This window comes from Megascapheus bottae, chromosome 5, assembly GCF_031878675.1.
Source record: "Megascapheus bottae isolate mThoBot1 chromosome 5, mThoBot2.hap1, whole genome shotgun sequence".
Classification (NCBI taxonomy): Eukaryota; Metazoa; Chordata; class Mammalia; order Rodentia; family Geomyidae; genus Megascapheus; species Megascapheus bottae.
Genome location: NC_143513.1, coordinates 35,536,850 through 35,561,305, shown reverse-complemented (window position 1 = coordinate 35,561,305; position 24,456 = coordinate 35,536,850). Strand labels below are relative to the sequence as shown.

At 34.2% G+C, this 24,456-nt stretch overlaps 1 protein-coding gene across 1 annotated transcript in view; it reads right to left on the bottom strand.

The window, feature by feature from the left end:
• Window positions 1-24,456, bottom strand: part of LOC150063214 (cadherin-related family member 3-like) — a 173,540-nt gene that overhangs the window by 120,212 nt on the left and 28,872 nt on the right. Inside the window, exons 3-4 of the mRNA XM_090332223.1 lie at window positions 7,465-7,658; window positions 3,959-4,129 (exon numbers count right to left, since the gene is read on the bottom strand). Of these exons, the coding sequence (XP_090188349.1) occupies window positions 3,959-4,129; window positions 7,465-7,658 (365 nt within the window). The remainder of the gene's footprint in view (window positions 1-3,958; window positions 4,130-7,464; window positions 7,659-24,456) is intronic.

Here is a 24,456-nt window from a genome sequence, read left to right as displayed (position 1 = left end):
TCAAAACAACTCTAAGATTCCACCTCACTCCAGTTAGAATGGCCAGGATCAAGAAAACTATTAACAACAGATGCTGGAGAGGATGTGACAAAGAGGGATCACTACTACACTGTTGGTGGGAGTACAAACTCCAGCCACTATGGAAATCAGTATGGCAGTTCCTCAAAAGACTAAACACAGAGCTCCCCTATGACCCAGCAATTCCACTATTTGGCATTTACCCAACTGTCCAGGAACAAGGACATACTAAATCCACTAGCACAATGATGTTCTTTGCAGCACTATTTACCATAGCAAAGATATGGAACCAACCTAGATGTCCCTCAGTTGAGTGGGTCAACAAGATGTGGTATTTACACACAATGGAATTCTATGCTGCTGTCAGAAAGAAGGACACCATTGCCCCATTTGTAAGGAAATGGAAAGACTTAGAAAAAATCATATTAAGTGAAGTAAGCCAGACTCAAAGGAACATAGGCCCAATAGTCTCCCTCATTTGTCATAATCAGTAGAAACCTTGGGCTCTCCTAGCAGAGATTTACAATAGAACAAAATCTAGAGACATTAGGCCAAATAGAAGGACACTAAATGTAAGGACCTCCAGGATAAGGAAACAAAGGTCATATAATGAGTGACTGTGGTCCTGAATGTACTATGTTATCGCTCATGTTTTTTGCCATCCCTTGGTTATCTCATATTGTTATAATTTTTCACCTTGTTATCTGATATATTTTATATATGCTTAATTGGTTATTTGAAATTGGATAGGAAAGGGGGGAAATCAGGTAAGTGGGTGGACGGTGGGAGGGAAAAGGGGACCATGTCATGTAAAAGGTTATCAATGTTTGTGAAGTTATGCACCTGCTAATTGGTGAATATAATGTAACCCTTCTATTAATCATAATAAAAATTATTTTAAAAATCCTGCTTTATTTTTGCAGTCCACTTAAATGATACTTAATAGAATCTTGTTAATATATTTGTTTGGTATGAACCAAAATTTAAAATAGTATACTTTTATTTTCCAAATGAAACTCATGGATCACATTTATGATAGTCTAATTGAAGGAATAACAAATCAAGTTATCAGGATACTAAGAAAAATTTAAATCATACATACAAATGAGTTGAGATCCTTAATGTTAGCCCTTTTCTCGAAAGCATTGCTACAAGTAAAAGGATAAAATTCACATATTCAAGATATTTTTAATTTGTTAATCATAAAAATATCATAAATGTAGACATATAAATATTTAGTAGCTAGATGAATTAAATTGGTAGATCACTCATTAATTCCATCTGTGATTTGAACCATCTCTCCCTTATTTTATCTTTTATGTGTCTTCAACCTCCTCTCCATTTGCTTCTAAAATTACCCAAACAGTTTCTTTAAGAAGACATAAACCAGTGGCCAGAAGTTTGGCCTAGTCATAGAGTGCTTGCCTAGCATGCACGACGACCCACGTTCTATTCCTTGGTACCACATACATAGAAAAAAGCTGGAAGTGGTGCTAAGGCTCAAAAGGTAGAGCGCTAGCTTTGAGAAAGTCCAAGAACAGTGCTCAGGCCCTGAGCTCAAGCCCAGGACTGGCACAAAAAAAAATGAAGACAAAAACCAGACATGAATGTTGAAATCCCATATATTCCTATCATTACATTATAATTTCATATGCAAATTTCTAAAGAAATATATTCTTTCCTCAGTCTTATTAATCAATGTATGCTGGCTTCCATAAGAATCACACGTATAAAACATTTCTCAGAGCCACCAGTTATCTTTTCCTCTGTCTCATTAGTTAAATATAGTTCATATTTTCATCCACATGTTAATTGGTGATGGAATTCAAGTCCTATAACAAACCTGGCAATCTCCTGAAATATTTTCATTGCCATTCATGGTATAATTCCTTTTTCTGTCTGCTTTCTTGCTTTTTTCTTAGTCTTCTTGGCAGGTCATGTTTCTTTCTCACGTCAGTAAGTACAGGAGTTCCTAAAAATTTGGTACTATATACTCTTTATCTCTAATTTTCTAAGGTGGCTCAATAATTTCATCCAAACTCATGGTTTCGATTAGCAAACATTTATAGCTCTAGGCACAAACTGTGTACAAAATGGCTAGCTTACATCCTTCCTTTGATACAAGAAAAGCTTTTCAAACATGATATATTAGTCTGGGGATGTAGCTCAATGGCAGACAGTTTGCCTAGAGAATATATGGTCCTGGATTTGATTGCCAGCACTGCCAAAAATGAACAAATGCATTAATGTTCAGAAATTTAGTTCATTATCAGATTCGCACATTATTTAAGCTCATTAAGAGCACCCCTTTTCTCTTAGAACTATTACCTTTCATTTCCAATGTATGCGTTTCCTTCCTTAAATTACAGAAATAAAATTCCTACACATTTGTAAAACTGAGACTACCTATTATTTTCTTATGCTCTGTGGGCTATAAATACATCTTGCTTTTGAATAAAAATGATTTGAAATAGGTTAATAATCAAAAGAAAAATAATATTCTCTGACAAATATAATTAGTAGAAAATTGGAGCTTCACTGTAAATAAAACAGCAGAACACATAGGTATCCAGTTGCTATAGAATGCCATTGCTGTGTTTTTGTGACAAGAGCCAAGTCTATTAGTGATGGGAGTACGATACAGCATGCTCTCCTTGCTTTTAGCCATAAATTCCAGTAGTACATGCATAATAATAGTCTCAGTACCATATATTGTTTCAACTATCAAACATACTCATCATGAGAACACAAAAGTGTGTTACACTTTCAAGGCATGATGGAATATAATTATTTTCTTGTGGAGTAATGTATCAAAGGATTATACTTGTTACACAATGGTACCATAGGTATAATAAAATAATACATTACATGTGTGAAAAAAATATCCACTAAAATTCATCATAGCATCTTCACAAATGAAAAAAAGATGAGAAAAATAGAAAAGCAGACAAAATATTTCACAATGACAGGTTTTGTTTACAAAGATAAAGAAAAATGAGACAGCAACCAAATTAAAATTCTGTGTATTTCATCTGTTAGTCAAAGTGATATCAAGAGGTTTTTTTTAACACTTTATACAATAGAAGGAGATGGTATAACCCTCCAACCCCCCTTGAAAACATACACTTCTGTGTAGAACAATAGTGTCAGTTACTGCTACTGTATAATCAAAAGTTTGTCAATAAAAATATATATTGTTAAAATATATATATTGTTCTTTGTTCTATTTTAGGTACTATACAAATACCCTCAGTTTTGCCTTGAACCCTGCAAAATTAGAAATAATTACTATTTGAATTTTTAAAATGCTATCCAGCTTTACAATATTTTCTTTTTCGAGTCTTTATATCCACTCAGGTGAATCTATTTTAAGCATCTATCCACTCAGAATTCCTGAAAGGATTTCCTCTATCCTTTGGACAAGGACAGACACTTGTAAAACATGCTTTATTAGCATGCTTTGTACCACATGGCCAGTGTGAACAGTGTTTTCTCTATTACAGTCCTAGAGCTTTCAGGTATGGGTGGCTGTGCTTCTCTGCCTCAAGGCATCGGTGCTTGCAATTTGTTCAGAAAGCACCTTCACATTTACTCAAGCAGTGTTTACATCTAAGATAACTTTTTAGTTATATTAGGAGAAAGCTTTCATTACGTCTCTGATTTGGTAAGCCCACACACAGAAGCACATACAATTTGCCTTTGTACTGACAATGTCTCTCATTTATTTGACCATATCACAATTGAAATGTTACACTTCTTTATATGTTGGTTTGATAGTAGTAGGATTTAAATACATAGCTTTCCAGTGCTAAGGAAGGTGTTTCATCACTTAAGCCTCACCTCCCCCATTACTTTATATATTTGATTGCTGATTGTCTTCTATCATTCCTCAGAAAAAGTTTCAATATTATTTGAAACTTATTATTTGAAAATTACCTACCTGTACCTGATGAAAACTGGGGATCAGTGGTACAGTCTGGAGGTTCAGGAACATCAATTATATTAATAGTCAACACACGCCTACTGATTCCCCCAGTATCAACTATAAGTAGAAACCTTAATGGATCCATCTCATAATTAAAAACTTTAGTAGATGTGATTACACCAGAACCTAGTAAAGAGATAGTACAAAAATTATAATGATTACCAATGTGTTTCTATATATTATATATTTGAAAATACTTTTGTACTTTCAAAGACATTAGATTCCCCTATTTTTAATGTGCACCGGTGGCTCACATCTGTAATCCTAGCTACTCAGGAGGTTGAGATCTGAGGATCACAGTTCAAAGCCAGCCATGGCACAAAATATCAGGGAGACTCTTATCTCCAATTAACTGCCAGAAAACAGGAAGTGGCACTGTGGCTTGAGTAGTAGACCGCTAGCCTTGAACGGAAGAGTTCAGAAGCACCCCAGGCCCACAGATCAAGCCCCACGACAGACCAAAAACTGAGAAAAAAATAAACAACTATATTAGGGCACCTGAATGAAAGTGGAAAAAAATAGCTGTTCTGAAAATCTATGAACATAAATATGTTTGTCCTATATGAAGATGAAGCCCTGGATAGAGCCATGGTATGACTGGAATTAGATTTTAAACCACCAAGATTGAGATTTGGATAGAGGGATTTATACTGTGTCAGGTAAATGGCTGAGCAAGTGAAATGTTTGACAGACATCAAAGGAACAAATGAGATAGTGGCAAGGTTGGAAACACTGAGAAACACTATGAGTGACACACTTTAGTCACCAATTCTTGAGGAAAGGCCTGGAAGTCATTAGTATACTGTGGTTGGAAGCCAAATATCCTGAGCCCCAAATGAGCAAGGAATTTTCAGAACATCTGAGTGATAGTTGGGGATCAGCACTGTAGTCTGAGAAGCAAGTTGACCCCACAATTCCTGATCCTGAGATATGAGATGTGTGGGAGACTGAATTATGTCACCTTCAGGCATGCAGCAATGGTCATATGGGATGACATATTTTGGTTAAAGCCAAAGGGTAGAGATCTGACCTAAAATAAAATGAGAAAGATTTTTTTTAATGTATCTACTACATACGGGATACTGATTAAAAGAGGGTATCACTTAATGATAAAAGAATGAACAAAGAAATGATGCTCTGGTGGCTCATGCCTGTAAGTCTAGATGCTCAGAAAGTTGAGATCTGAGCATGGTGGTTGGAAGCCAGCTCGGGCAGGGCTGGGTAGTCTGTTGAGATTCTTTTCTTCAATTAACCTCCAAAAGACAGAAATGGAAATGGAACTGTGGCTTTACTTGTAGAGCCTATACTTTAAGCACAAAAGCTGAGGGCAGAACTCAGCCCTGTGTGTCAGTACTGACACACAAACACAAACACAAAGAGTGCATAAACCATGTGAAAGTAGGGCCAGGAATTTGGCCTACTGTGGAGTGCTTGCCTAGCATTCATGAAGACCTGGGTTTGATTCCTCAATACCACATACATAGAAAAAAGCCAGAAATGGTGCTGTGTCTCAAGTGGTAGAGCTCTAGCCTTGAGAAAGCTCAAGGACAGTGCCCAGGGGGTGGGGGGAAGGGAAATGGGGATCAAGACATGTGAAAGGGTATCAATGTATGTGAATTAATGCACCTCCTATCTGGCAAATATCATGTAACCCTTCTATTAATTATAATAAAAATATATGAAAAAAGTGATAGTAATTTAGGCAAGAGATAACTTTGAGTAGTGTGGTGATAAGAATACTGAAGCTCATCCTAACCTACTACCAAGAATAAATGGAGATATTAGAAACATAAGTTTAAGAGGATTATACATTTTACAAATACTTGGGTTCAGTCTCGGATTTCATATTTGCAAACAAATGGTGTATAAGACAATGGAAGACAATTCTGGGATTCAAGCTGTAGTTTGTGCTATCAGTTCTAGAAGAGGACAAATCAAACAAACAAACAAAGCTACATGGATCGAAATTGCCAGCAATGGGGAAGCCTGAGGGTGTGGGTCTTGTAGCGGTCTGACCAGCAAGAATTGGAAATCTTGCTACTCAAGGAAGGGTCAAATATCGTGACTCGAAGTCAAAAGGAAAACAGTGTTGGGCCAGAAGTTTGGCCTAGTGGTAGAGTGCTTGCCTAGCATGCACAAAGACCCGGGTTCGATTCCTCGGCACCACATACATAGAAAAAAGCCGATAGTGGCACCAAGGCTTAAGTGGTAGAGCTCTAGCCTTGAGAAAGTCCAAGGACAGTGCTCAGTCCCCGAGCTCAAGCCCAGGGGTGGCAAAAAAAAAAAAAAAAAAAAAAGGAAAACAGTGCTATGATTTTCTTCCAAATGTGAGATTTAGAGGAGTTCTAATGCCTAAAACGGGAGCTGGTGACTTCACAGGGATTAAGCTTGACCTTTGACCTTTATAGAAAAGAGTGGGCTGGTTCTAAGACTGTGGAGCTGAGCTCATCCAGGGAGCAAAGCATTCCAGGACAGTGACATTGCACTGCAAGTGAGACATTTAATTGTCTAGTTGTATTTTTCCATATTGTTTTCTTTAACTTTATGAAAATCCGATCAAGTACTTTCTGGACATGTTTTGAGCATTATATATGAATATATGCATACCTATTTTGAAAATATGCATACATATTGTGAAATATAAATAAAACCACTATGCTATAAATTGCATTTCAGCTTATAATCAACACATAGCAAGTGTTTGCATGCATATGTGGAGTTAGAAAATGAGTTTACTCTAATGCAATGACATAGGACCTTAGAATCATCCTTGGTATTTGTACTTGCCATTGATTAATTTCTCATTGTTAGAAACACTTTTTTCCTTGCCTGCTTATTTTTTTTCCCAAGGATATGCTGCCTATTTTTCCATCAGATCAGAGTACCTTCCATGTTTTCTCCTTGGCTAGGTGTTCTGCTTACTGACTCATTTGTTAATGCTCCTAGAAAATATTTTAATACCCTTCTAGAACATTTTGTTACTTTGTTTTTCTTGAAATTGGTAATATATATATATATATATATATATATATATATATGTACATACACATTCCCGGATTCTTTCCTATTATCCAAAGGGTATTTTTTTCTGTGAAAGAAAGGAACATGGTAACTCTCAGGCTAAGGAATGAACAAATTATTTTCATGAATGTGGGACCAGGTACAGCTCTTTTTAGAAGTTGTAACTATTGAAAATAATGGTTGAAAGTAGTAAAAGTAAAGTCTGGGAGTCTGGCCTAATGGTAGAGTACTTGCCTTGCATGCATGAAGACCTGAGATTGATTCCTCGGGTCTACATATATAGAAAAATCCAGAAGTGGTGGTGTGGCTCAAGTGATAGATATCAGCCTTGAGAAAGCCCAAGGACAATGCTCAGGCTCTGAATTCAAGCCCCAGGATTGCCAAAAAAAGAAAGTAGTAGAAGTAAAATAATGCTATATAAATAATAACAATTCCTTTACTTGCGTCGATGACAAAATCCTTTGTTTTATTCAGAAAGCGGTAGGCATCTGGCTTTCCAGCCACGTCTTTATCATAAGCTCGACTTAACTGAGTTCCAGGAAGCAGATTCTCAGGCAAATTCACTGGGTTAATTAATATCTGAATTTCTGCCGCACTGGAGAAAAACACTAAAGATATAACATAGAAAGACTTCCTAAGTAATAACAAGGAAAAACATAAAGATGAACAACTCAACAATAATCTTTTAGTATGTTTATCCCCATTAATTACACACAGAGCTGAACCTAAAATTAGAAGAAAACATGTTCCTTCTAAAACTGAATCAATATTTGCTTTTACTCTAACTCACCTTTCAAGAGATTTTTCTCTGTTATGCTGTGAATCATGAACTTCAAAAGACACATGGAGACTCTACTCTTAGTATATCTTGATCTATTCTTTTATTCAACATATTAATACTAACCTTATAAAATGGTTATTTCAATCAAAAGGAAGTTTCATTAATTTCCTCCAGTCTACTGAAGGTTTCATCAAAGTATTTTGTATGCTGACTATATATTTGTAAAGTTTATTATTGGTATGTATCATGCTAGTTGAAAACCAGTGCAATGCTTTTTCTGTTTTAATTGACTTCATTGTTTTCATTGTTGTTTTCTGTTTAATTACAGAGAAGAGAATCTATGCTTTTGGCTTAATTATGACTCATTATAAATTTGATTACACTGCATCTTTACAGTGAAAAGTAGACAAAACAATATCCTAAAACTCACTCCCAAACTATGTAGGCATAGATGTGTGTATAAACATATGTGTACATAAATATATATATGTGTATATTCTCAAACAACAGCCTAATATAAAAATAGTCATAAATCAATGCATATTTTATATGGTTTTTTACGATGTTTGCATAACAAATAATTCTATAAGAAGAGAAGTCTAAAGAAAAACACTGTATTTTTAATAAGATCCTATTAAATAAATGTAAGATTATGTTACAATTTTCTTCTTTACTTACTCTCACCTATATCCACACATAAGCACAATATGCATACAAGCAGACTTAGAATAAAATGAGAGTGAGAGGGATAGTTCATAAGTTAGAAGAATTTCAGCAGAAATTTAAATTTCTCAATTTCTAACAATTAGACCTGTGTTTTGCACAAAGCAAACAGAACATCACATGAAACAGACCTGTGAATATGAAGAAAACTTTGAAGATATTCATGCTGAGACCAGCTTCTCCAAGACCCATCCTGATGACTGCCAACAAATGCAGAACCTTGGCTATTTATACAAAGTAAGCTACCAGGTCAACAAGTATTACTCAACATTGAAGGTAATCGTCTACCTTGTTTGATTGAGTATGTGCGTAGGTCCTGTTTCAATTCCCGTGTTCTTCCTAGATAAATCTGGTGAGATTGTTAGCAATGTTACAACCATTACATAACTACCATGTGAGAGTTGATGTGGATAAGCCTATATACAGAATTTTTGGCAAAGAGCCCAGGTAATTAGCCTTTAATCCCTGTTGACCTAGTATTGGGTGCTTTGTAAGTAGAATAAAGGTATTTTTTAAATATATAACTTAATATATACTTGCAAATCCTAAGCTACTGCAGTCAACATATACTTGTTTAGTACCATCTGTGTATTCACTTTGGTGATGGCCCAGAAGAGGTAAAGATGAGCAAGATCCAATCCTGGCTGTGTGTAACTTAGCAACAATGAAGGATTCATAAAATAACTATAGCACAACAAAGTAGGTAAGAGATTTCCGTTTTTAAAAAAAGCATGTCCAGATATAGAAACAATCAGATGTCCATCAGAAAGTTTTCAATGTTTCTCCCAAGATACATTTGATTACACATCTATCCATTATTCATATGCTACTCACCATAATATACATTTAGTACTATATTTTCATATGACATGCATGCAAGCTACAAAATAAATTGAAAAGGAAAATATATTGCTTTATAAATATGCTACAAAATAATATGAGTACACTGCAATAAAATACTCCTCTAAAATGTTGTTAATAATATATTTATTGTATTTACTATGATTCATTCATATTTCAAGAGGTAAAGATGAATTAAATAAAATTTTACTTAAACTTATTTTTATTAATTATACCAGAATCATTTTATATATTAAATTCTTAATATAGAATTAATTTACCTTATCTAATATATGAGTATAACATATTTTTATTATATATAGATTTAATATAAGTTATGATACTATTCTGAAATTACAAAAATAAATTAATAGGCCTTATTCTTGTTGAAAGTATGGCTTCACATTCTTAATATTGTGAGTCCAGGATTAGGACCAAAGTTTAGTTTTATTCAACAATTGGAAGCTAGTTAACTTGACAATAATTACAAAGATGTTTCAAAAATATAGACATAACTAAATTAAAAATTAATCTTATTAAATCAAATAATTAATTCACCTTTAAATTTTATTTAACAATACTCAGAAATATTGAATATCAATAGCTACAAAATATCATATTTTTATGTGAATCACACTTCTTTCAAGCCATTTAGGAGGTATTTATTTTGTATTTCTCCCAGCTTAATCCTATGAAACTTTTCATGTAGAAGATTCTTTCACTTGACTGGAAAATGTCTATTCACTGGTTCAAGTGGTTATGCCATGAGAGTGGGCATAAGTGGTATATACCTACAATAATTTGAAGTGTAGAATGATGGCATATTTCCAAATTTTCCTGTCTATACCATGAATGTCCTTATTAAAGCATTTCCTTTCTCTTCTATCATTAAATGCCACCTATACCTAAAAGGTAATTTTTGTTATTTATTTAGAAGGAAACTATTTAAAATGTTGTATCTATAATGCTTATTATCATAGTAGTTAAAGTAGTTAAGTTATTTAACATACTAGGAACATTTGACATCACCTGTGCACTGAAGAACTAAATATGTACTTCTCTTTGTAGTCTAATATTGCTTGTGCCTGGCTCTCCAAAAGTTCTAAGCAGGTTGCTTATTTTCTGAGTCTGAAGTTACTTCCACTGATTCAGCACCAGGTGACCTACCACCTGTATGGATCTACATATAGAGAGACAATGAGTCTCCATGTGTGGTTACTGGCCTGCACAGTAGGTTTTCAGTTTCTATCAGTTTCATGATCTCAACACCAGGAATTTTAAAAAGTTTATCTCAGGGGCCAGGAGTTTGGCCTAGTGGTAGAGTGCTTGCCTAGCATGCACTAAGACCGGGGTTCGATTCCTCAGTACCCCACATACATAGCAAAAACCCGGTAGTGTTGCTGAGGCTCAAGTGGTAGAGTGCTAGCCTTGAGAAAGTCCAAGGACAGTGCTCAAGCCCTGAGCACTGGGACCAATACTAGGAAATAGATTCCTGATATTTGGGATGTGCAAGGAGAAAGAGTGATTAGTTTGTTTCTTAGATATTCTGCACAGATTTTTTTGAGAGTGGGATGCCAATCGACAATTCTGTTTTTATCATTTCTTCCAATACTGATGCCTTAGTGATGTTACTATTTTATATCCGTGATTGCTTTACTCTAACTTTCCAAGGATATTTGTATAACAGTGTAGAAAGACAAAGATGAGATCTATCTTTAGGAAAAAAATAAAGTTACATTTTTACTGATCAGTATAATATAATCTTTATCTTAGGCAAAGATCAGCCAGAGTCAATGTGCCTTGTGAAAGTCTGAGCTTCCACCTTTTTCTTCTCTTACTCAGTAATTTTCCTCTGTGGGTAGGCATTCCCTGAACTTCTTTGCATTACTTCTGGGGATTTGAGGCTTAGGGAGCCACTGGGAGTGCTAACAATCTGGCATCTGTAATACGTTTGAGGAATAATGTCCTTTGTGTCTGATCCAAAAATCTTACATCTTGAGCCATCATTCAGGTGCCCCAGGAAAGCTAACCTTTGAACATACCTTAAAGCAGAACTTCAGTTTCTTCACTGTTCTTCATACAAGAAACTCAAGTTATCTTCCTAATGACAGAAATAATGATGTCTATATACAAAATCCAGAGAAATGAATCCATCTGTGCCATGATCTTCAACTTAATGGTGAAATACTACGATGTATACTAAATTTTCAAGGTTGAAGTATAGCCTTTCATAAATAATCAAACACCAGTACTGAGTTAAAAACACCAGCTCTTTTATGAACAATTATGTGATCTCTCTATACTCTATTATCTTCATTTCTAATATGTGGAAAGTCAAAATGACCTCAGTGCTATTATGAAAACTACAAGGGGTAATTCATAAAAAAAAAAACCTAGCCCAGTACAGAATATAAAAGATGTACTCCACAAATATTTAATATTACTTTAGAGTTACTTAAGATAAACCTCATTAAAGAGCTCAAGGTCCAGAATGGAATTTTTGTAGACCCTAATATTGGACACACCATGAGATTAAGATTTATATATTTTTGGAAGTAACTTATCCTATTCCAGGTTCTGCTCCACATCATCACTAGCAGTAAGATTCCTATGTAATGTTATAAAGCTTCCCCTGAAGGATGGTGAGACTCTTTTTTTAAATAATTTTTATTGTGATTAATAGAAGGGATACATTATATTCACCAGACAGAAGGTGCATAACTTCACAAACACTGATACCCTTTCTCATGACATGGTCCCCATGTCCTTCCCACCCTCCCCCCGCTTATCTTGATTTCCCCCTTCCTTATCCAATTTCAAATAACCAATTAAGCACATATAAAATATATCAGATAACAAGGTGAAAAATTGTAACAATATGAGATAACCAAGGGATGGCAAAAAACATGAGCGATAACATAGTATATTAAGGACCACAGTCACTCATTATATGGCTTTTGTTTCCTTATCCTGGAGGTCCTTACATTTAGTGTCCTTCTCTTTGGCCTAATGTCTCTAGATTTTGTTCTATTGTAAATCTCTGATAGGAGAGCCCAAAGTTTATACTGATTATGACAAATGAGGGAAACCATTGAGCCTATGTTCCTTTGAGTCTGGCCTACTTCACTTAATATGATTCTTTCTAAGTCCATTTCCTTACAAATGGGCAATGTCATTCTTTCTGATGACAGAATAGAATTCCATTGTGTATAAATACCACATCTTCTTGATCCAACTGAGGGACATCTAGGTCGGTTCCATATCTTTGCTATGGTAAATAGTGCTGCAAAGAACATCATTGTGCTAGTGGATTTAGTATGCCCTGTTTCTGGACGGTTGGGTAAATGCCAAGTAGTGGAATTGCTGGGTCATAGGGGAGCTCTATGTTTAGTCTTTTGAGGAACTGCCATACTGCTTTCCATAGTGGTTGAACAAGTTTGCACTCCCAACCAACAGTGTAGTAATGATCCCTCTTAGTCACATCCCCTCTAGCATCTGTTGTTAGTTTTCTTGATCCTGGCCATTCTAACTGGAATGAGGTGGAATCTTAAGAGTTGGGTTTACAGATCCAGGACAATCAACGGTTTGCTATTAATCCATCCAGTCTTTGAAAGAAAAAAAGTATGTTTCATTATATTACAGATTAAATTCTATTATAAGAATTTTAAATTGTATTATAAGAATTTGAATTTTAATTATATACACTTACAGAATTTTTATTGAGATTCCAAACCATCTGACAAACACATTGTGCCAAACACACAGAGGAACTCAATTCCTTTGAACTAGCCTTTTTTTTCCCTTAGAACAATCTTTCCTTGCATGTTCAGAAGACTTGATTCATTAATTCCTTCAAGTTCTTGCTCTATTATCCAATTGATATTGAGGTTTACCTGCATTGATGTGATTCTGTGTCTAATTTAAATAGCAACTCTTTATTCTATCTTTCTTTAATTTTCTTATGTTTTCTTATCATGGAACTTCCTCAACATACAGAACAATTGTCTAAAGTATAATCTCTGTTGTCTGTTTATGCTCTCTGGAATGTTAAGTGTATTAAGAAGAGGATATATTATTTTTCTTTTCTTCAGGTTGTCATCTCTAATAGCTGGAAGAATACCAGATATGATGTATGATGATCATGTAAAATTATGCATAGTATATATATAGATATGATTTATATGCATATATGAAGCACAGAAGTAAACTCATAGATAAATGTATCTATATATACTCATATATACATACAAAGGCATGCATATTTAAACAGACATACACATAATATATATACACACATAATTATGAATACATAAATAGTACATGTACATATATGTTCACACGTGCATACATATTTTATTTATACACACAGACACATACATAGGTATGTATATAAACATTTATGCCAAGTACTGCTAGTATTTACATCTTCCAGATTAAGATGAAATCTTCATAAATGCATAAGATACACAAACACTGGGTCAATAAAACAGACTTTTTTCCTCTCAATCATTATCTGTCAGTTTCTTTAAAAATATGAAATTTTTAAATTATCTTTGAAAGTCAAAGACTAAGATAAGCAACAGAAGGGCTTGCTAAATGCAGCCAATTAATTTCTGTGCTCTGGTGAGGCAGGAAAGGACAGAGGAGATGAGGGGAAGGAAGAGAGGAGGGATGGCTGTGATTCATCTTATGAATCACTGGTTGTGTGCCTGAAAAAATACAGACTTTCATGAAGAAACCAAGCCCTTTTGAACTGAAGGCTTAAGTAACCCACAGAGGAAATGATAACTTATAATTGCTTTCTGAGTTATTATTTAATCTCACAACTTGGATAAATTCCTATCCATCATATGAATCCTTTCATATAAGATATAAAACTAATAGTATAAGTTTAATAATAAGCACTTTATTTCCTGCTTTATATATTAACTTGGAACCACATAATTTATATTAGTAGTACTGTAAGATCATTCAGCTAGTTCCCTGTGATTTATTTGATTAGTAAATTTTTTGGTTGTTTTTCATTCTGAGATGCCTTGAAGCACTTCAGAAAGCCTGAATTTTAAAACCTACTGCTAATTTAGGTCTAGTAGAAAAAGTTATTAGTTTTGTTTACCCTCAATAGTGTTTATATTCATAAAAATGAGGAAGGAAAGGAAAAATCAAGGTCATACAATCACTTTTGTTTCTTTTTGCTTTTCTAAAATGTTATTTTAAATTCCATTTTTTGTGTGCCTTCTAAAATAGTCAGGCTTTGATTTTTTTTTTTTATTCTTTGATCAGTCATAGGGCTTGAACTAAGGGCCTGGGTGCTGTCCTGAAGTTTTGCATTTAAAGCTAGTGCTCTACCACTGACAAACAGCTCTACTTCCAGCTTTCTGGGGGTTAATTGAAGAAAGTCTCATGGACTTTCCAATTGCAATTCTCAGTTCTCAGCCTACGGAGCAGCTAGTACTGGTGCCAGGCTAAGCTTGGTATCTACCAAACTGTGAATTGCATGTGGCAGCCCATCAAAAAATGAAGATTGAAAAAGATTTTGATGGGATTAATGTAAACACATAAAGAGTCTAAGTTAATTGCCCTGGCCTTCAACTTCCTCCTTGCAATTGTCTCATTGCAATTCCTTCCTTCATGGATTTGAAGAGGACTACTATATAATGTTATCTTTCAATTTGTGTTTAATTTTCAGGTGGCTAGTACATTCACATAATGTTGGACAGGCTATGTTATATTCCTTTCATGTCAATTTATGAAAAGGTTTCTACACTATCTATACCTTTTTATATTTGTGTGTTCATTTGATTAAAATATTATTTTATTCACTCTTTTTTAAGGAAGTGAATATCTTGCTTTGAATCAGGCATGAACCCAGTATAAGCAGTGTTAGTTGTTTTTCCAACATTCATTTATAATAGAATGTACACGCCTGAAATAAATATGCTTTATCTCAAATATTTTGACAGCAACCCATACTGGGTAACCTGGGATATTCCAATCTGGTATAATTACCAAGTGCTTTTTCATTGATAAAACTAAAATTAAAAGGATAAATAAAACAGTTTTCATAATAAGTCAATCTGCCTAAAAATTTATAGTATATTGAATTTACTAGCAAAATGCTATATCAACTGGAAATGTTCACAATTAAGTATAATCTAGGTAAGTATATATTAATGTCAGGGCTAATTGCCTACATTACTTTTGTACCCTGATTCAAACAAGAATAATCTGAATATTAACATAGGTATGCTAACACAATTGACCATCAAATTTCATCACTGTCTTTATTCAAGAATCTGAGTAGGTGAATTCACTGACAATAGGGATAGTTTATAAGGATCATTATAGGGTCTGTGTATTCCTACTATATTGAGAATAACATTTTAATAATATACTAATCAGTTATAATGTGATCATACAATCAGTTTATATTTTACAATACAGTGAGTGCTTTGTGAGATATTGTTCGTTCTCATAATTCTGATTTTGTAATGAATCATTTCCCATGGCATTTTCTGCTCAAGCAATATGGAATTTCCAAAATGAACTCAACTGGACTCTCTACTATTTTAAGCCACCTTGATTTTTTTCCATTGTTACCAGATAGAATTCATTATTCTTCCATTATTATAATACTTAATAAATATCTTAATTGCTTGTTGACACTTTCTTATACCAAATCATGAGTACCTTGAAACAGGAATAATTTATTTTCATTTTTTAATAGTATGTCTTACACATATTTTGCAACTAAGTGCAAAAGTGAATACAGAATGGATGTATGAATTACATGAGTGAAAGAGAGGATGAATGAATTGAGTGAATCACTAAATGTGTGATTAAAATGTACTTATTAAATGTAGGATAATATTAAGCATAATGAATGCTGTCTCTTTATTTCCTTTGTATAATATAAGGGAACGAAAAGGAATAACATTCAGGCACTATAGATGAAGAACTTACTTTTTAAGTGAATAAATGCTAATAATTAAAGACATAGAGATTTGACATAAAATAAAAATCCTGGCTTCTTTTGGCAAATCCTAAGATTTAGTAATACGTTGTTTACATTCCTACATGACAAATCTTGGCTCAAGTTAGAAAGTAGCTGCCCCCTTTGAGTTTGGCAGCCAGAGTCCTTGTCTTTATATTCCTAAATTTCCAATGTCTTTGTTCTTTACTCTGACATGAATTTGACTCCCAGGATACAGTGAGCTTCATGAGAACACTAACCTGGGATTGTATTAAATTAAACACCACCAGTCTCAGTCAGAAAATGATTGGCCCCTTGGAAAGAAGACAATAAGGAGAAATAAATAAAGATGAAGAACATTTACCAAAAAAACTGAGAAAGTATAGACACCCATCACTGAGAAGCCATGTTTTATATAATACTTAAGGCACTGTACTTTGAATTCCAACATCTGAGGTAGAATCTTTCAAAACAGAGAAATTTCCTGACACAAGTGTCCTCATCAGAAAAGTAAGTGCAGTAAGATTATGATAGTTTCGATTTACATTTTGTCCAAGATTATGATAGTCTGAATCTACATCTTAGATACTTTGTGATTTATGTATAGAAATCTATATACAGGCTTGAGTGACTATAAAGGATTTAGAGATATCAAGACATGTAGACAGTTATAGTAGATGAAGACAGCTATCTCCCTAGACATAAAAGGGCTGTGGGAAGAAGGTGAATATGATATTCCAAGAAAGTCTCTGAAGGACAAAGGGGGAACACACACGCACACACACACACACACACACACACACACACACTTATGCGACATTGCTTCATCTCCTTCAGATAGACATCCCCATTTCACAACAGTTCCTTTTTCAATTTGACTTTTCAAGGGCACATTCTGTCTTCCTTTCAAAAGTGTCTAGAAACATTTAGACACACCCGTATATTTTGTAGCTGAGCCACTGAGCAATGGTGGAAGACACAACAGAAACTGGAACACAAGTGGAGATGGTGGTTCCCAAAAGTTGCCTACCAGATGAATGTTGGAGTAACAAAAGCTGGGTGTCATGAGTGCCCATGAGACACTCACAAGGATGTTTGAAGATTAATTACAGGTGACTAAAATTCTTTCTGGGAAAGGGAGGACTTTGCTAATAGCAGAAAAATAGTTACTGTGACTCTACACAATAATCATAATCAGTATCTCATAAAGTATGAGTTCTTACTATTCAGAGAACTAGTGACAGGCACTAGTGGCTCCTATATCTGACCTGTAATCCTAGCTAATCAGTCAGCTGAGATCAGAAGATTGCGGTTCAAAGCCTGACCAGGCATGAAAGTCTGTTAGACTAATATTCCCAATTAACCTCTAGAAAACTAGAAGTGGCACTGTGGCTTAAATAGTAGAATGCTATCCTTGACATGAAGAGTTCAGGGACAGTGCCCAGGCCCAGAGTTCAAGTCTCACGATTAGAGGAGGCAATTTTACTTTCACTAAAACTCAAATTACAGTTTCAACCTGGTAAACAAGAAGTTATTTTTGACCATGAGGAAGTGGAAGGAAGTACTGTACACAAGTCAAGAAGAAATTCACCAGCATGAGACTATAAGCTGTCTCATATTCCGATACAGAAACACTTTCAATGACTTCTGAACTCTACTGAGAACGCAACAAGTTTCAAAAGCCGACATCCCTGAATGACAATATGGAAAGCTATTCACCAATCAGAAGAATCTATATTAGGCTTAAGTGAAAAAATTAATTTTGATTGTGTTAAGTTATTGGTATTTGGGGTTCCTTAACTTAACAAAAATGGCTGTTACAAAGCAACAACTCTTCTCTGTTTGAAAGAAAAAGTTAATTATCTAAGCCCATGTATATGAGAAAAAAATGTATCAACAGCCAAACCTAGCTAAATTCACAAACCACCAGCATTTTTGTTCACAAGTAAAAAGTTATCTGATTTGTCTCATAACATCATTGCAAGTCTTTGCACTGTCTACCTGAGAAGTATCAAGAGCCCTGTCTGTCCTATTCTGTTTTCCATCTGTAAAAAAGTACACATATTCTAACTTTCATCTCAATGCTATGGTTAAAAAAAATCATTGTACACTCATGAATCTGTACTTTTCTCCCTAAAAGAGGGTGTTGACCTCAAACAAAAACAGGTTTAGGCTACATCTACATGGGTGACCATGTGTGGCATAAAATGGACTTTCCAGCATGCGTTTATTTGGCAATGACTTAAAAGTACAACCAGATGTTTCTAAGGAGAACAGCTTTTGCAGCCACAAATGTTTCCAATTTAAATACATTTGTTTTGACTCTGTTTTGCTGCAGATGGAAAACATCCATTTTCTTTCTTTCCAGTGGGGATAGACACTGAGCGTTGGCAAATCTCAGAGAGAATGATTACCAGTGCAGACAAAACTTCAGTAAAAGCCTTATTTCCATAAGGAGAATTTAAAAAAAAACAACTTTGCATTTTAAATAGGTTGGCTGTTTCTTAAGAATGTTTCCCCTCTTCTAAGTTTCAAACATCTGTCTGTTTTTGATCCTAAGGAACCATCTTCCTTTCAAGTGATAAGTCACATGGATATATTCAGAGTGACAGCCGAGCTTCTGGGTATGCTATCAATAGCTACTGCAAGTAGATGTTTAAGCTTTTATCAAATGTGTCCTATGTACACTTTAAAAAAAATCTTATCAAATGTTCTTGGAACAAGCAAGTTGAAAAATAACAGGATTTTTAAATAACATCGTAAAAATAACACAAAACATTTTCCTATCTTTTGCAAGAACAAACCAATGTGTACGTGACAAAGTTGAAAATGATATTGGCAAGAGTTTACATTTCTGTTTTAAAAAATGAGGAGTTATATTTTACCTCATAGAATAGCATGGTTTCTTTAAACAAATTATTTGTAACATTTGTTATTGTTTTCATTAGCTCTAAGGTTTGTATGAATCTTCTTAAAAAATTAATTGACATTTTAAAAGTCTATTCACAGTTTAAGATATTTAAGTGAATAAAGAGTTCAAGTGCAGTTTTGAGCAGCAGAATTTTAATGGTTTTTTTTTTTTTGAGTCTTTCCTGGAAGAGCACAGCTGCTCTCAGCCAAAAAGTAGTATGTCCATACAATGTGATATTCAAATGTTATTTTTAAAGTATACCATCTTTTAAAAAGAATATAGAAATGTTAAAAGCAATATTCATTTTGTTAGTCATGGTATGAAGCAAGATCTGTTTTCTTTGGTGTCCTTACTGAGTTTCTCATTTAAGATGTCATTCTCTGTAGATAATATTCATATGCATGGTTCTCCGTTTTTCCTTCCAGATAGTATTAATCTTTATTTATCAGATTGCTCTCTTCTGTCAGAGGTTTTTCCAATGAGTAATTAAAACAAAGTTTATGTTTCCAAAAACTACTCCACCCACTGAGTATTCTGTTAGGTTTTTGTCAACCATTGAATGGTGACTTTGGAGCACTTGGGTTATTTGATGTATAAAACCTGAGGGTTTTTTCCTCAGCCCATTGAAGAGTCAAAGCTTGTGTCTGCTACAAACTCTCTCCAGTGAGACTCCTAGATCTATATTACTAGCAATAGACTTACATTGGCCAGACCACACAGTTGGACAGGATTCTGCGAGTGTAGGCTAATCATCATTATTTATGGGATACATTGTAACTGTTCACTAGGAGATCATTTTTTGATGCAGAGTGAGACTTTCTCAAATTTTCTGGCATTTACAAAAAAAGAAAAGGCAATATTTGTGTACTAAGATTTTTCCTCCATGGCTTATTCTGCTTTATTTATAAATGAGAGCAATAAATAACCAAGTATTTGCACTTTATAACTACCTCCATCTTACATCTGATGAAAGTAAACTATACAACTTGTGAGTGGTCAACAGGGAGTGACTGGGACAGAGTGGGGGAACAGAAGACACTGTAGAAGAGGAAGTGTAGGCATTACATGACTTCTGAAATTGTACTAGCTCTGTACATCACCTTTTTTTTGGCCAGTCCAAGGGCTTGAACTCAGAGCCTGGGCACTGTCCTTGGGTTTTCTCAAGCTCTAACATTTGAGCCACAGAACCACTACTGGTTTTTTCTATGTATGTTGTACCGATTTATCAAACCCAGGGCTTCATACATGGCAGGTGAACACTCTACCATTAGTCCATTCTTTTGGCCTGTACATCACCTTTATAATAGCAATTAATTATTATTTTTGAAAAACCATCTTACATACTTTATGTAAGATGTTTTGAGAGCTTCTAGTGACAAAATAAAAGAGAAGATTATCCTGTTATTATAAGCTAACATTGATTTATGCTATATTTCAATTTAAAAATCCCTTAACTCTGTATTTTCTCACATTTATAATTTTAGAATTATTATAAAGCTTTCTAAGCAGAAAGTATTCTATTATTATACATTTTCATTCCTCCCTTCAAAATCTGTTGGTAATGGTGGAATTACTGCTCTTGCTTTAAGTTTAGTTTTAATGCTTGTTTCTTTTCTATTTTATTATTTATTATTTATCTTTAAGTAGTTACAGTTGCCATTTAACAAAGTTTAAGAATACCATGCAGCGTGGCTGGGAGTTTGGCCTAGTGGTTAAAGTGCTTGCCTAGCATGCGCGAAGACCCCGGTTTGATTCCTTGGTACCACATACATACAAAAATGCTGGAAGTGGTGCTGAGGCTCAAGTGGTAGAGCTCTAGCCTTGAGAAAGTTCAAGGACAGTACTCAGGCCCTGAGCTCAAGCCCAGGACTGGCAAAAAAAAAAAAAAAAGAATACCATGTATCATCCTTTCAATATCTTCCTCCATCCCTCTTCTACCCACAATTTTCTTCACTCTTCTTAATGTTGTAGGATATGAAATATTTCCTTGACTGCATTTATTATTCCACTCTTCTAGTCTTCATTTGTCTATCCCTTTCCCCTGAACTCTACTCTCACCTTTTTCAATACCTTTATCTTGGTATTTTATTTTGCTGAACTGTGATTTTTGCTCTTCTAAGGAATCACTATTTGATATCTCCCATGAGTCTACCACCATACTTTGGGTGGTATGGGAGTATTTGCTTTTTTCAATAAAATAATCATACCTTTGCTATATTAAAATGCTGCTCAATGTATTTCCTAACATTAACTTTCTCTACACTTAATTTTCAACTTTAAACATGAGGAAAATGTCAATGCATAAGTAAAAATAATTACCAATTATTCATTTCAAAATAAATCAGATTCCCTAGACTAGAGGACCTAGAAATGAACTGACACAGCTCTGTACCCAACTTTCAATTAGGTGTCAAAAATTGCATAGAGAAAAGATAGTCTCTTCAACAAATGCACAATATTAAAAAACCTGATTTTAGTCCCTTATCCTGAACAAATAAATTCAGAGTATATTGAAGATCTTAATGTAAGACCTACTATCTTGAACCCAATACAGGAAAATATAGGAAAAATGTTTCCAGGGAAATAAAATCAGTTATTCTTAATGTTATGAACGCCTAGCCTCTAACTTGCGAGACAATTTACTCTACCACCTGAGCCACATCCCTAGCTGAAAAAAAAATTCAGTTACTATTAAACACTGCTTTCAAAAAACATAACACTTGAAATGAATCTATTCAATGGTTTCACAATTTGCAGAAAAAAGCAAACCATTGCAAAAAACATTTCAGACTGTGAAATTTATGTGGAAATGCAAAAATCTCAAGAAGACAAAAAGAAAGCAAGAGAATATATTGGTCTACTGGATATAAATCTGTAAGATTTTTGCTGAGTGGTACAACATTAGACAGATGAAACAATACCGTGTAATCTAAACCAGATCTAGACATATGGATGCAGAATAGTAGTGGAAATATTACCTTGCCAATACATAATACCAGGTATCATTAATAATAAATTAATACATTTCATTGTATTCAAATAATGAAGTGCAGTGGTTCTCAGAGGTCTCAGTGTTCAGAGATCATTAATACAATTTACATGTCATGTATTAATGCATCTTTTAAAAATTATCATTTGCTTTTTTATACTGTCAATATTTTTTATTTAATAAATTTTTATTGTGATTAATAGAAGGGTTACATTATATTCACCAGATAGAAGGTGCATTTCTTCATAAGCATTGATACCCTTTCTCATGACATGGTCCCCATTTCCCTCCTACCCCCCCACTTATCTTGATTCCCCCCTTCCCTATCCAATTTCAAATAACCAATTAAGCACATATAAAATATATCAGATAACAAGGTGAAATATTTTAACAAGGGCATACTAAATCCACTAGCACAATGATGTTCTTTGCAGCACTATTTACCATAGCAAAGATATGGAACCAACCTAGATGTCCCTCAGGTGATGAGTGGATCAACAACATGTGGTATTTATACACAATGGAATTCTATGCTGCTGTCAGAAAGAACGACATCGCCCCATTTGTAAAGAAATGGAAAGACTTAGAAAAAATCATATTAAGTGAAGTAAGCCAGACTCAAAGGAACATAGGCCCAATAGTCATAATCAGTAGAAACCTTGGGCTCTCCTAGCAGAGATTTACAATAGAACAAAACCTAGATACATTAGGCCAAATGGTATGACATTAAGTGTAAGGATAAGGAAACAAAAGTCATATAATGAGTGACTGTTGTCCTTAATGTACTATGTTATCTCTCATCTCTTTTGCCATCCCTTGGTTATCTCATATTGTTACTGTCATATTGTTTTGTAACAAAAATATCTGCAGTTACATACATGTATTGAAACAAACTTCCCTTTTCAATTACACATCTACATGAGATTACATGTCACTCAAAATATTTGATCAAATAGCCTATAGCAATAGATGGGGTATAAAGCTAATATAAAAACTCATCTTTCTAGTAGAATGAGGAGGTTTGCAAAGATGTAAGATAATCTTGCTCTTTTCATATTTCTATCTGGATAAATCAAATTATTTTTAATGTATGTTATTTATAACAAGGACATATTGTTCTATTAAATTATCTTTATTATCTAATACATTAACTATTAATGTATATGTATGTTACTTATTAATATTTCAGTATAAATATTTTACTTTGAGAAAACATTTATTAAAATACAATTACAGTAATGATTGGGTGTCCTTAGAGAGGATTTTCTGCTACAAATCACACATCAGCAATTTTATTACATATATGTATAATTTTAATTATAATTCTGAGAAAATTAATAGACTACACCACTGAGAATAGAAACATCAGGGAGGGAAATTTGGCCTTGTGGAAGAATGCTTGCCTAGCATGCACAAATACCTGTGTTTGATTCCTTGGTACCACACATGTAGAAAATGGAAATGATGCTGTGGCTCAAGCCTTGAGAAAGCCCAAGGATAGTGCTCAGGCCCTGACTTCAAGCCCCAGATCTTACAAAAAAAATAGAAACATCAAAAAATAGAGAAAGAAACATCCACCTCATTTCTTCTTTATGACCCTCTTTATCACATTTAATTAGAAGTACAGATTAAAAAGTCTTACTAGGCCAGTTTTCAGTAGCTTATGAATGTAATACTAGCTACTCATGAGGCTGAGATCTGAGGGTCATGATTCAAAGCCAGCCCAGGCAGGAAAGTCAGTGACATTTTTATTTCTAACAAACTACTCAGAATAAGGAGACGTGGCACTGTGACATAAGTGGTAGAGCACTAGTTTTATGCACAGGAAGTCCCAGGGACAGCATACAGACTCCGAGTTCAAGTTCCAAGACTGGATAAATAAATAAATAAGAAGCCATACTAAATATCTCATCATTTTTCTTGAGGTAATTATCCATTAATCATTCTGAGTATCTGAGTTAATAAACTAGAGCAATTAAGCAAAGGAGTTTCCAAATCTAGGTTTAGAATGCTGGGATGGACAAAAGTGATAAGATCTCCATGATTATCAGTAGTGGAACTCTTGCTTCAGTGCACACAAAATTATACAGGCAATATACGAAGTACACTGCAAGTATCTCAGGTCATAGTGCAAAAATGTCAAGAAAATGATAGATCTTGGAGAGAAAATAAAAGTTGATTAATTGTTACAGACAATGAGAAGAATTTTGATAAT